The sequence below is a fragment of the Pezoporus wallicus genome, unplaced genomic scaffold, assembly GCF_028554395.1.
Source record: "Pezoporus wallicus isolate ANWC-B61680 ecotype Strahan unplaced genomic scaffold, APGP_CSIRO_Pwel_v1 contig_4485, whole genome shotgun sequence".
NCBI classification, from domain to species: domain Eukaryota; kingdom Metazoa; phylum Chordata; class Aves; order Psittaciformes; family Psittacidae; genus Pezoporus; species Pezoporus wallicus.
Genome location: NW_026641983.1, coordinates 630859 through 645000, shown reverse-complemented (window position 1 = coordinate 645000; position 14142 = coordinate 630859). Strand labels below are relative to the sequence as shown.

Sequence of the window (14142 nt, the reverse complement as noted above, 5' to 3'; positions counted from 1 at the left end):
TCAAATACGATGTCCAGCGGCTTCGCAACTTCATTCGCCAGCTCCTTCAGGACCCGCAGATGGATCTCATCAGGACCCATTGACTTGTGCACATTCAGATTTTTAAGATGGTCTCGAACCAGATCCTCTCCTACAGTGGGCCCAAGGTCTTCATTCTCTCAGTCCCTGCGTCTGCCTTCCAAGACTTGGGTGATGTGGTCAGAGCCTTTGCCAGTGAAGACTGTGGAAAGTTGTTTTGTTTTAGCCTTTTTGATCTATTGGCTTGAATATTAAAGCTAATTGAAGTTAGAAAGTCAAATTTACAAATGCTGTAAATTCACTGGAATTAGAAATTTCAGCTTTGGAGGAAAGAGCAAGTAATAACAGCCACAAAACTTAAGTGAGCTGAGTGGTGCTCTGTAATCCTGTTCCTCTGAGAGCTGGCTGCTGATTGTTTTCTTGTCTGAAGTGCGCTAGTAAGCTATAAAACCAATCAAATGAAAGCCCTTAAGATCTAGTGGGCAATAATGGAAACAACAGGTACAGTTTTCTTTCCACACAACTAACATAACATTTCTTTGATTAGACAGCTGAAAGTCCAAGTAAATAAAGGTAGAAGATCATCACTTGCTCTTTGAGAGCAATTAATAGTCCTTTGGTAACAGACTATTTCCTTTTTTCCGGCTTTTGCATTGTCCTTCCTTTCCTTTTGCTGGTTAAGCAGTCTCAATAGAGCTTCATCTAAAATTTGTGGGCAGTAGAAATTCTTATGGGTTTTATCTTTTCCAGGTGGTTAGGTTTTCGGGGGTTTGTCTTTTTGGGAGACAAAGGCTACCTTTCTAAAAAGAAAAAATATAAAAGGTTTTCTCAATTACTTTTTTCTTTCTTCTGCAACTAACACAGTGACTCTTGTATATCCTGGATGGAAAAATCTCGTAATTTCATTTTGTTCGGTTACACACATTTATTTAATCTACTTCAAGTGTCAGAAAGTTCCTCTGTATCTTACTGGGTTAAGAAAGAGGGGATGAGAGAGAGGGAAGAGAAAATTACAACTGGTTAAGTTTCTGAGACCAGAAAATATTCTGGAAAGTATATTTTTTTTCACTTTCCTAATGAATGATTTTTTTTTTCTTTTTCTTAAAACCATGCTCCATACCTTACATCAAAGAATTTTATTGTTACAGGTACCATAAAATTAGATATATTTTATTCTGCCTAGTACTGATCATGGTACTACTTTAGCAACAAAACCAATACTTAGCAATCATGTATAATTGAATTTTTAAGTTTTACTCTGCAGCTGTGCATTTGTTTGTTTCTTTACTGTCTTATCTTATTGACACATTTAGATACCCATTCTGGGACTTTTATTCCCTTGAAAATTTTTGTGGAAATTTTTTTCAGTGTTTCAAATAACTTGAAAACTGAGAAGTTGAAATCTTTGTTCCTGGCAAAGGTATATTTGCATACAGTTTAGAGTGACTTGTTTGATTTAGTCCTAGCATAAGGTCTGTTTTCCTCTCATGGTAATGATACGGAGTTTAAAGCTTTTAATTTATTTCATTGTTTTCCTGGCAACTTTTTTAGACATATAGTGTCAATCTGTAATTTCATATTGGTTGCGTTTATAATTGGCAAAGTCTTTATTTTGTATATGCCCTCAAAAGGAAAACCATCGAGCAGCCATACACTAAGTCCTGTTCAGGTTTGTGTATATGTTTTAACAATGTTGGAAGTGAGGCCTCAGAACAGCCTGTTGATTGTTAAGAAGGAACTGCAAGTAAACAAAATTTTGTAGGAGCAAATTAAGCTAGCATGTGTTCTTGCCAAAATCCAGAAATCATTCACAGCAGACAAGCCCTTGGGCTTCAACAGGTCATTCTGTAATAATGCTCCATTTCTGTAGTCTTATTCTTGTGCACATATGAATTTATGATCTTTTTTTAATGCTGTGTTCTATGGGTAGAATAGAATATCCCCACCCTTCTGCAGCTCTTACCTTACTTGGAAATATTAATCACAGAAGCAATCTTAATTAATGATCCACACTGAAATTACAAAGCTTTACACCCAACACTTGATGTGACCTGTTGAAATCAGCGCAAGGATACAGCTGATGATTCTTGCTGAATCGTAGAATGCTCTGAGGTGTGAGGTTATAGAATCACAGCATCCCAGACTGATTTGGGTTGGAAGGAACCTTAAAGCTCATCCAGTTCCAACCCCCTGCCATGGGCAGGGACACCTTCCACTAGACCAGGTTGCTCCAAGCCCTGTCCAACCTGGCCTTGAGCGCTGCCAGGGATGAGGCAGCCACAGCTTCTCTGGGCAACCTGTGCCAGGACCTCACCACCCTCACATGGAAGAACTTCTGCCTAAGAGCACATCTCAGTCTCCCCTCTGTCAGGTTAAAGCCATTCCCCCTTGTCCTGTCCCTACAGGCCCTTGTCCAAAGCCCCTCTTTAGGGACTATTTTAAAGTTGCACCAGACTCTTATAATCTGGTACTTCCAGACCCAGGATGAAATGTAATCCACACCTGGTTCAAAGGCTATAATCAGGCTTCTGGTACTTCCTGACCACTGGTTTTGCCTGTAGATTGCCAAGTAGTCTGTGTCACACAAGAGCATCCACATGGTTGCTCCTTCTTTGCTCATTTAACCTTTTTTTTCCATTTGTGTGGCTCTTTTGTATTTATGGAAGAGTTGTAATGTTCCATGAATTTATTACTATCAGATGACTAATGTTACAGCACTGCTGAGACCAGATCACCCACTTTGAGGGTAAGATAGAAGGTGGCTCTCAAATCCCCCTGTGCCAGCATGACAGCTATTTGAGTCATGGTCTGACTCATTGTTCACCCCCTCAGAAACCCCAGACCTACAGCACAGGACATACAGAATCCATCATTTGTTTCTTTTTCTTTTTTTTGTTTTTGTTTTTTTTTTTCCCTAATTACTTATCAGGCATAAAATTACTGGTCCCATAAAATTAATAATTATAAACAGATTTGTTGCTTTCTTCCTTTAGCCCGTACAGAAAGTCCCTTCTGCTACCCCCCCTCACCTTCTGTCAGCACTTAAAAACAACACTGAATCTTTCTGTTTTAAGAGTTTATATGCAGTGACTCTCTGTCTACTACTTCTGCTATGGGAGAACACAAGCTTTTGCTGATAGCCTTTATCGACTACTAAAAACCTTTCCAAGCAGCTTGCTGGGGGCTTTTTCTTTTTTCTTTTTATTTTTATTTTTTTAGTGTGCATTGGTTTTACTGTTTCCTGGATTAAGTTTTAGCCAGCAGCTTTTAACCAAAGCTACGTTTCCCACATGCTGTATTTCATCAACTTACTGCAGTGACACTGATTTTGTCCAGTGTTTTTAGTATTTCTTCTGTGAAACAAGGCTCAATTCTTGTCTCTGTTGCTGACAGGTAACATCTGATACCTTTAGGGAATAAAATGGTTCTCTTAATCAAGTTGAAGGAACATTTTTTAACGCTACCACAAAAGCTGGGTTTTTAATAGGACTGAATGCTTTAGGGAAATGCTGTAGCTGAAGCCATATGTTTGAATACCTGATGATATTAGGTTACTGCTAGATGTTATAAATAGCATTTGTTTTACTGTCCCAAGGTGTTAGGCCAGCAGTGACTGGATTTCAGTTTCGGTGAGAAAAATGACTGTATTATTTGACTTGTAATAACTGGATGATCTTTACGGTCCATTCCAACCCAAACCATTCTGTGATTCTATTTTTTTTTTTTTTTTGACAAAATCAGTACTTATGAAATAGCTTGCCTCCAGAGGATCTGTGTGGAAGGGAAGGCAGAATTATGTGTAACAAGTTGCATCTCAGTCTTTAAGCTCCTGATGGAGCAGAGAGCTAGCAAGCTTTCCTTTCTGCCTCTACACCCAATCACCAGCTGAAACACTGGACCCTGTCCATCCAACTCTCCCAAGCTTATATCTGTTTTATTTTTTTACATTGGAGCTCTAGCTTGCAGAGATAGTTCTTGAAAAATCAGTTACAAATTTTTAAAATTCAAATAATGAGTGAGGAAATCGAAGAGTTTTGATAAGGACTATCAAGATAAAAGCACCTGGAGGTGCTGTTTAATTCACATTTCTGAATTTAGACAAACTGTGTCATTATGATTCAGGTTTCACACTGTTCAGGAAGGACACCTATTGTAAAGATAAGGACTTTTTTGTGTTCATGTTTCAGAATTTTGTGATACAAATGCAGTACCCTGAGAAACAACATATCTTAGCAGATATGCACAAGACATGTGCTTAACCTGAGGTAGTCCCATTCTTTATGGTGTATCAGTAGAGTCTCCGCAGTATCTCTGTAGAGGTTATTAGTATTTTTCCCTTAATTCCTGCCTAGGTCATTCCTCAAAGCTATGTTCCATATTCAAAACTTAAGGAGAACCTGCTTTACTAGTCCATAAAAAAAGGGTAAAATACACCCAAGATTTTGTGTTGGGTTTTTTTGTAAGTAAGAAGACTGAGAAGAACATGTAATATCTTCATGGCTAAAGCCTGAACCCATTGAATTCACATTGTCTGAAAGTCTGCAGTGAAGTTAAGAGAACAACACACAAAATCTGAAAAGTAATTTTTTATGACCTGTATTTTTTTATGCCATATTTTGCATACTTCCCAAGATATGCAGAGTTCTATTTTAGTAGGAAGGGGGAATGGGAGAACAAAAGCCAAATGAAATAGAATAAAATTTACTTATCAAGAAATCAGTAGGACTTAGTGAGACCAATCTAAGAATATCAAAAAATTTAAAACACTTTTACTAATCTGGTGGACTTTTTAGAGGATATGCTTTCTGCACATTCACTGTGTTAATAACTAACAAGGCTGTCTATAACACTAAAATTACAGCATGCACTCAAACTGCAGAATGTAGTTGCGTATGTATTCAGTGCAGTTGACCTCTAAATGTTTAGTTTGTTTGTTTGTTCAGTGCAGTTGACCTCTAAATGTTTAGTTTGTTTGAACTGCTTTGACAAAATAAATTAAATAAGAAAGGATGGAAAGTGTAGATTAAAGTTAAGTTATATTCAGGGTTAAATTTCTTCTGCAGACTGGTCTGACACATTCAATGCTACTTTGTCCTCTGCTGAGGTTGTCAAGAAGTGTGTGAAACAGCAGTTGCAAGGGTGACCATGTTATACATAGGACATTTTGATTTAAAAACACATACAAAAAAAAAAGGGGGGGGGGGGGGCAGGGGCTAAATCCGAAGTTGAGGAGTATGTTAATTTCTGTCAGCTGAATCATCTGACCTAAGTCTCCCAAATGGGCTTTAAAAAAGCAACTAGAACTATGAGGCAAGCAGGCAACATTTTCCAGGCCATTTTAATTTTAACAGTTCCAGTGCTACTCATGGCAAATGGAGATATAAGTTCTTCACAACAGTATGCAACTGGTACCTTATTAATTTTCTGCTGCCAGGCTCATTATCACAGTAGACATGAGCATTTGTTCTCTCTCTTTCCTGCTGGACTATTTTCTTTATTGCCCTACAAAGCACTATTAATATTTCATTTCTTTACTCTGTGACTCCCTTGAAAAAAAGATGGAGTCAATATCTGATGTAACTTGGTCTGTTACTGCTGTTTTTCTCTCAGTGAAACAGCTCATATATGCAGACTGAATTTCAGGGCAGTGCACAGATCTCACAGGTTATCCCCATCTTTAATGAAAAGGGAAAATGCAACTTAAATTCCAAGTATGCAGTAAGGTGGGTTTTTGGAAGCTTTGTGTCAGCTAGTACATAAAGTTTGACCAGAAATTTTTCTGGTTTATCATAAAAGTTCAAATACAGTGAAATGAGAAGCATTCAGTATTATATGGGATTAAAGTGGGAATAAAGCAGTCCAGATATACTGTATAATCTTCATTGGTTTAAGGTGATGTCACTTACTGTCTGCAGATATTTTTGAGCATCATTTTCATCCATCCAACACCAAAATATATGTTTCAGTATGTATAAAGACTGCCCATGTCCAAGATCATAAAAATATGATTTAATAAGAAATTGCCAGGTTTTTTTTCCTTCTTTGGTTTCTGTTCCTGTTGTGCTTTAAATTTACATTTTTGTAGAGTAGAAATTTTTGACCATACTTTCTAGGGTCATTAAGCTTGTGTTTAGCACAGCTACCTTTGGGATTGAAATGAGTGACAGCTCATAAAATTCAGTCATTGGAGACCTCTGTATATGATTGACATGAAAAGCATTGAATTGCTTGATTTTAAGAGTTTGTAGAGGCTGAAGGCATAAGGCATGACTTTTTTAAACTGTCTTTTCTTATATTCTGTGCAAAATACTCATGTATTTTGTTTTTGTTTTGCGGCAGAATCATCTGCAGCCCTTAAAATAACTAATGTAAATGTTAAAAGGGATATAGGCTGTAGCATATTTCTGGGGGTAATGGGGAATTAAAAAAAGAAAAAAAAAACTAATAAAAGAAAATCCCTTGTGGAAGGTGCTTTTCTTATGATTGTGAAATGGATAATTGTTTCATTGTCTGAATGGTACAACTTCTTTTTCTTTTTGTGATTTGCTTGCTTGTTTTTCCTACAAGCTGTTAAGCATAGAGAAACTTTGTTCACCTTCTATCCTCTGTAGGACACAGCGAGTCATTAGGTTAAACATGTATTTTATACAATGTGAGTACTTCACTCACTTGTTTGGCATGTGTTTAACACCTGCTTGCACGTTGTGTAGGTAGCTCTGGCACTCTTGAGTGGCACAATGTTGGTTTATCAGATGGAAGAAAGATGGTGTTTGTATGGGAAGGTCTCAGTTGCCCCTGAGCATGCACCATATCCATGGTTATGATGACCACATATTCTTCATCTGGTGAGGTGGTTCTTTGTTCTAGTCTCATCTCCATTTAGAATGTGTTTTCTGTCTGCCATTAGTTTCTGAAACAGTGCAGGGAAGATGCTAATAAGAATCTCTGAAATAAAGAATCATGGCCAGGTACATAAAACCTTTAACATATGTAGACAAACATAAAGTAGAAAGTTTGTTGTCCACTGTAATGTCAACAGAAGCAATTCTTATTACAGGGTATCATGACTGAGATCTTCTGAACCTTCTGAAACCTTCTGAAAGCCTCATCCCACTGAGGATCTCAGTGGGAGATGAGAGGATTTTTATTGTTCTTGTGTGGTTGGTTAAAGTGGGTACATGGTAGGTGCTAAGCATTTTGAAATAAAACCCATGTATTTTCTCACCTACCCATCTGAAATAGGTGCTGCAAGAGACCTCGAAGCTGGCTGTTCATAAAGTCTCTGTAGTATAATTCTGTGAGAAAATCCCACTGCACTCTGTATGGGTAAATGTGATGGCTTCGAAAGTGTAGTGTTGATTTAAAAGAGTATAAAAGAAGTTGAGTGAGTAACATGTCTATATTAAAGAGTGAATGGGAGACTTAGTGGGAAACAAAACCAATAGCCATTTATCCTTTACTCTTAAAAATGCAGAGCTGAGATTTCTGAAGCAGGCTGATACATTTTGAGCTGACATTGAATTTGCCTCTCTTAGTTCATAAATCCATTTTTACCGCTAGGGAAGATTCTGCAAAACCAGCATAAATATCAGACTGCTTTTGTATTCACTGTGCAGCACCCTCTAAACACCCTGTCTACATTCTTCAGTCTAAACTGGTCTCCTGGGTTACTTTTTTTTTTAACAGTCTCCTCACACTTCAATGGGACTCCTTGCTATAGTAGGCATATCACCTGGGAGTAAACCTTTGCAAGATTCAACCTTGAATTAAGATACAGAGGAGTATAGAGTACAACACAGGAAAGAGTAGATGAGAAAAATTTTATTGTCCTTTTGAAACTTCATAATTTTAACTCAATTTACGTTTATGTGTTAAATAGTCACATAAAGGATGAATTTCCTTTAATACAGTAAAGACTGTTTTGGATCTTGATGGGTTTTTACTTCATGTAATGCAGAAAATGACACCTTTTGGAATTTGTATTTTACAGCCTGTCATACTGGGTCTCTTTGCAGAAAGCTACTGTATTAGTTCAGTGGAGATTTCTCAACTGTTCAAATTCCTGAAATAAAAAATCCACCATCTGCTACCTTAATATTCATATTACTTTCCCAATAATTGTAAACAAATTTGGAAATATCTTCTTACTGGTTTTCTGCTTATCAGAAAACAAAATATAAGAAAATATATAATTCCTTTATGCTACAAACTCCTATTTTGTGTGTTGCTATGCAGTAGCAGCGCTATGATAAATTTCTGTGGGAACATGGAGTACACTGTAGAAAATAATAATAACTTCTGTAACTACCACATATTCATTTTCCTCCTTAGTGAAGTCTTTCCATGTTGACCACAAAAATATGGCAACTAAAGCTGCTGTATTTGCTGTGAAAAATAAACAAATGAAAACAAGTACACAGAGCCAAAGATGAGAGAAGAATTAAAGTTTCAGTTAAGTCTTCAGAAAACAGGTGAATTCGTCTCAGAAGTGCTATTGTGTTACAGTTCAGAGAAATTAGATGCTGGACTTTATTGTGAGACAGAGAAATTTTATGTGTAAACAAAGCAAAACTTCAAACCATGGTGAACTTAATGACCAAGGATAAAAATGGTGAGAAAAGAAGCACAATGTCATTTCTAGGTAAGAGAATTGTACCACTGGAGGACTATAAAAAAGAGCCACTTTAGAAAAATGACTTTATTGTTTTAATCTGGTTTAATGTAAATCAATTGTCAGTTTGTGAATCAACAAGAAAATTATGGCAATGCCTCAAAGGGGTTTTGTTGGTGTGGGATGCGCAGCTGAGCTGATGCAATTACATGTCTATTGCAAACTATGTACAAGAAAAGAGAAATCTGCCTTGAGATATATACTCACCCACCTTCTTTTATTCCATGCAATTTTGCATTTTCACAATCAGGCATCTGAGTATCGTTGCAGACAAGTATGGAAAAATCAACTCATTATTGCATCCTAATGAACTGTAGCTTCATAAAAAGTGTGTCAATTCAAGGCATTCATCTATCAAATCTATACCACTTTGTTCTCTTTCAGGTATTCGAAAAGGAAAAAATGAATTTGATCTGTCTAGTCGTTTGCTTAGAATGGTTATGTAGCAAAAACTAGTTGTGTCACTTAGCTGAAAAAAAGTTGTTGATGAGAAGTCTACAGGTTGCTTTATACACCAAAAGCCGTATTGCTTTGAAATTTGGAATCACCGACAAGCCCAAAAACAAGCAAACAATTTTGCAGAATTTACTTCATCAGGACAATCTGGTTTATATGCAAAGGTGAAACTCTATTTGTTCTTCACATGAGAGCATAAAAACCAGCATTTTCAAAATTGCCATCAGTTGTCAGGCGTGATTGCACTCTGGTATCTATTATTTTCATCTGGCTGTAGAATGACAAGAAATTAGAGGCAGCTTTTGAATAGTAATGGCTAAGTCATATAGTAGAATAAGACTTTTGGTTACAATGCAGGCTACTACATATAAATGTCTTGCCTTTTTGCAGTTGTGTTGGATATTCCTGATACTGTTTTGTCACTTTCAGGGTTAGCATGCATAGATGTTGCTATGTCTAACCACTACGCTGTACTTTACTTTGATTGACCTAAATAATGTTCTACATCATATAAGCCCATCATTATTAAACTTGCTTTTTCCCGCCACCGAATCCCATATGTACAGTCTGTTGAAGAGAATGGTGGAAGGACACCAGTGTAAGATAAATCAGTGACTTGATTCAGGGTGGAATTAAGATGTTGGTCCTTCCTATTTGCATGCAAATTACTCAGCCATGCAAGCCATAACATTAATGAAATACGTGACTGTGACTAATAATGTCACTCCAATTGATTGTGCTTTCCTTTGTCTCCAGTCTCTGATTTTATACTCTGTCAAGCAAAAGAGCCAGCCACAGTAGTCTTATTCTGCTGTGACTGTGCTTTGCTATGGCAGCTAATGCAGTGTCAGAGATTATACCTTCCTACATGATCATGGTTCAAATGTAAGCCAACCAACCATGTGCATGTATCAAAACCTATCCTATTTTCTATTGCTTCATGAGCACAGAAAATAATGGGATATATTTTTCATTGCTTTCTGACTCCAGTAGCTTGTCATTTTGACATCATCTGAGAAAGATACTGATACAATCACATCTGGTATGAAGTATGTGCAATTCAAAAGAGACAAAATCATCAAGTAAAGGTGTATCGAAATATTCCATTTTCAAATGTTACCTATATGTTAATACCTTTGCTCCCATGATCTGACTGATTTTAATTTTTTTTTTTTTTTTTTGTGGGGGAGAAATATTATATCTGTTTCAATTTTAAAGTAATCAATAGATGATTATTTTTCAGCCTTACCATCAGTATCTTTTGTTTGACATGCACTTAAATTCTTTAGCCCTGGCTCTAAATTCTCCATGGGTTGCTTCTCTTTTATCCTAGGCAGCGTTTGCACTGCCCTGCTTGGTTTGAAGCATCTAATGGAGTGGTACAAATAAACTAAAACTATCATAGTTGCAGGTCTCCCCTACTGAAGTGTCATTGAAAAGTCTTTTGTAATACAGCAGAGAGAAATCTTTAGATACTTTAGAGGCACAGCCCATGAGCAGAAATGGGTTTTTGTAAAACTTGTGTGGACTTTGCAAAGATGCCAACATAGGATGGTTACATTATTCTGGAATTGTGTTAGGAGATCAGTATGGAACACTGTTCTGACTACAACTGCAAGGAAATTTGTTATTAATAATGAAAAAAATTGATTTATGTGATGACAATGGTTTCAAACGGTAGCTCTCAGGCAACACTATAGCAATAAAATCTGCAGTGTTTGATGATAAAGTCCAGTATTGATTCAGGCTGATAAAATATTTTTCAACATCTTTTGAGAAGTCTTACTGCATAGATGCAATAAATAAAAGTTTTGGCATTTCTAACATGCTGAGGGTCCCAATTAAATTTTTTTTTTTTTGGTTATAGAAACTCTATTTTCTGTCTTGTTTGCTGTTTGACAATGTATGTGAACAGAGAACTGCACATAGAAGTAGAGACGTATAGTTTTGAGGCTCAGGCTACTGAATAGGTGTCATTGTATCCACATCTCTTGAGAAAAAAAAGCTGCAAAAACTTCTTGGAGCAATTTTTTGGTGTTCAGCCTCCTACTGACAGCTGCAGTCTTCTGGCTTTTTTATCCCTTCGTCTTGCTGTGTGCTTTTCCTATCAACTACCCCATAAATATTTTCCTGTAACTGGAACAGAGGATGCGCCTGATGTGCCTTGCTGAGGGCCTCAGCAGGAATGAGACACGTCGTTTTAATCTGCTCTAAGAAAGAAGCGGCAATGTTAATGTAGCTGGGGATGGGGCCGAATATTGATCATTTTCCTTAATTTAAGAATTTCAAAGTCCCTTTTGTTCTATTTCAGTCATAAGCTTGATGTTTCATAACCAATTCATATTTATTCATGATAGTACCAAAGTTTGTCCTTTATCATCAAAAACTTGTATTTTCATGATCCACAGTATAGAGTGCCTAGAAAGTTTAAACTACAAAGACATCTCAATTCTGCTCATCCCTGGGCATTTCTCATTATGAGATATATCACTAGTATGTAAAAAGCGCTTCAGATTTCCAGATTTGGCTTAAATTATCTGTCAGTTCACAAGGATAGATGAAACTCATTGTGGTAGGCATTAATGAATGGGATGGTGCTTCTCAGACCAGGACAAATCTCCTTTCCTGATAAGTTTATCCTGATAGATGCATAAGGAGGGACAAAGGGCATGCATATTCCATGTCTGCACTGCTTGTTTGCCATTTAAAATATTTATTCAGGATATAGCAAAATAAATCTAAGTCACGGTTTTCTTGTTTTAAGGAGGGTGGGGAGGATAGTGATACAAAGGATTATAATTTCTCACTTAAAAAAATAAAATAAAATGGGTCTACTGTAAGGAGTGTAAAAGGTGCTGACAGCAGGGTGGTCTGGAACTGTGATTACATGAATTGCAGCATTTGGGATTTGGAAACACAAAAAGTTAGTAAAAAAGACTATGTACTGGTATTTCTAAACTGTATGATCTGATTTACAGAGATGGATGAAAAAAAATCTCTTTTTTTCTGTAACAGTAAAGATTAACAGAATAATCACAGTTCATCTTCTACAGTACATTGACCACATTGCAAGGTATTGCTGGTATCATCCTAGGGATCCTTAACACTATACTTTGATTCTTGCAAGGAGCACTACTGTAACCTTTAGGTTTTTTAGAGGAAAGCATAAACTTGCCTATGGGTGATGTTTAAGTGGCATTATGGCTTTAAACTTTTCCTGCAATTAAAGCCTAATCAAGAACACTGAAGCACATTATCAATTTCATGCTTCACTGGAGCATTTTTTCAACAGGTCTATTCATCTACTTAAAACTAAGCACATGCTTAAGTGCATTGTTGAATCAGGGCCAGAGTAGTTATGACGAAATAAAAAAAAAAAAAAAACCACAAAAAATGTCTAACAGATAATATTTCTTGGATTAAAATGTTCATTTCAAGAAGAGAAAGAGCTTAAATATCAATTAGCTTCAGGCACAGGTGAAACAGGCAACTGCTTAGGACATTGCTGTTGAAAGCTATGGATTGCTTGCTTTTCCAAGGACAGAGGAGATGAGATTGATTATTCCAGCAGTGTTTGCAAGCTTGACCAGGCAATTCCCTGCAGATCCTGCTGAACTGAGAGGTCAAGCTACCAGGAGCGGCAGCTACCACTGTCGATGATGAAGCTGCCCAAGACAAAGAGGTCTTTGGTTCCTGACAGCTCTGTCCTGAGGGCTCTCAACAGCCCTGGGTAAACTGAAGGAGCAAAAAAAGCAGCAGACATTATCTACAGCCTGTGCCCACTTCTAGTCCCATACCCAATCTCCCTACAGGCTGTGCTTTTCTCTTTCTTAAGAGAAAACTGAAAACTAAAACATCCATTTAGAACTTCTCCAGATTATTTTTACTTGCATATTATGTTTTGCTAATGCCGCTAAATAACCCCTGACTAAGGTGTCCCTGCCCATGGCAGAGGGCTTGGAACTAGATGATCTTAAGGTCCTTTCTGTTCTGTTCTGTTCTATGCTATGCTATGCTATGCTATGCTATGCTATGCTATGCCATGTCATGTCATGCCATCCTATCCTATCCTATCCTATCCCATCCCATTCTGGACTTGGAGCAGTTTCATTATTGGTTTTGCTGTTTCGAGTAACAAGGGTTAAAACTGCTGCTGTTATGACTGGTTTGCTGTTACGTACAGGTAGGGACACTGGTAACTGTAGTGTGGCTTAGTGTCGTGGTTTAAAACCAGGCAGAGGGCTCGTTCACTCACTCCCCCTTCTTTCCCCCCCTACTCCCAGAGGGACGGAGAGGAGAATCGAAAAGAATGCAACTCCCACGGGTTGAGATAAGAACAGTTTAGTAACTAAGGTATAACACAAATCACTACTGCTACCACCAATAATAACAATGATAAAGGAAATAACAAGGGAAGAGAATACAACACCTCACCACCAGTTGACCAGTTACCATCCCCGTCCCCCCCCCCCCAGCCCGACCAAGCTCCGACCCATACTTCCTCCAACCCCGCAGTCCCCCAGCCCTTCCGGCTAACTCCCAGTTACATCCTGGGCATGATGTGCTGTGGTATGGAATACCTCTTTGGTCAGTTTGGGTCAGGTGTCCTGTCTCTGCTTCCTCCCGGCTTCCCCTCCTCCCTGGCAGAGCATGAGGCTCACAAAGTCCTTGGCCAAACCAAAACATCATTGTTATCAGCTCTGTTCCCAGGCCGAAAGCCAAAACATAGCACTGCACCAGCTACCAAGGAGGAGAAACATGACTGCTACTGCTGAACCCAGAACACTTAGGCAACTCCATTCAAAGACTTACAGTGTAGGATGTGTTGCTACAGAGCAGAGATCAAGTGTCCAGTAAAGGAGGAGAGCTGTGTGGTCTAAGCCATCCTGTTGAGCTATCAGGCTCCTGTCCAGGCTTGGTACAGCTCCTATGAACTTCAGAGGGTGCCTTGGGCTGAAGGTGAAACTTACTCTTGCTGTAAATTATTCAGCTAAGCT

General features: G+C 37.8%; 1 protein-coding gene across 2 annotated transcripts in view; it reads left to right on the top strand.

Annotated features, from left to right (window-relative positions):
* The window catches only part of XRCC4 (X-ray repair cross complementing 4), a 183831-nt gene that overhangs the window by 133653 nt on the left and 36036 nt on the right, over positions 1 to 14142 (top strand). The window contains exon 8 of one of the 2 annotated variants that reach the window (XM_057426406.1): positions 8350 to 8652. The exons of the other annotated variant lie outside the window; for it this stretch is intronic. Coding sequence (XP_057282389.1) covers positions 8350 to 8368 — 19 coding nt within the window. The 3' untranslated portion in view covers positions 8369 to 8652. Of the gene's footprint in view, positions 1 to 8349; positions 8653 to 14142 lie in introns of those variants that run through there. 2 annotated transcript variants of the gene reach the window in all.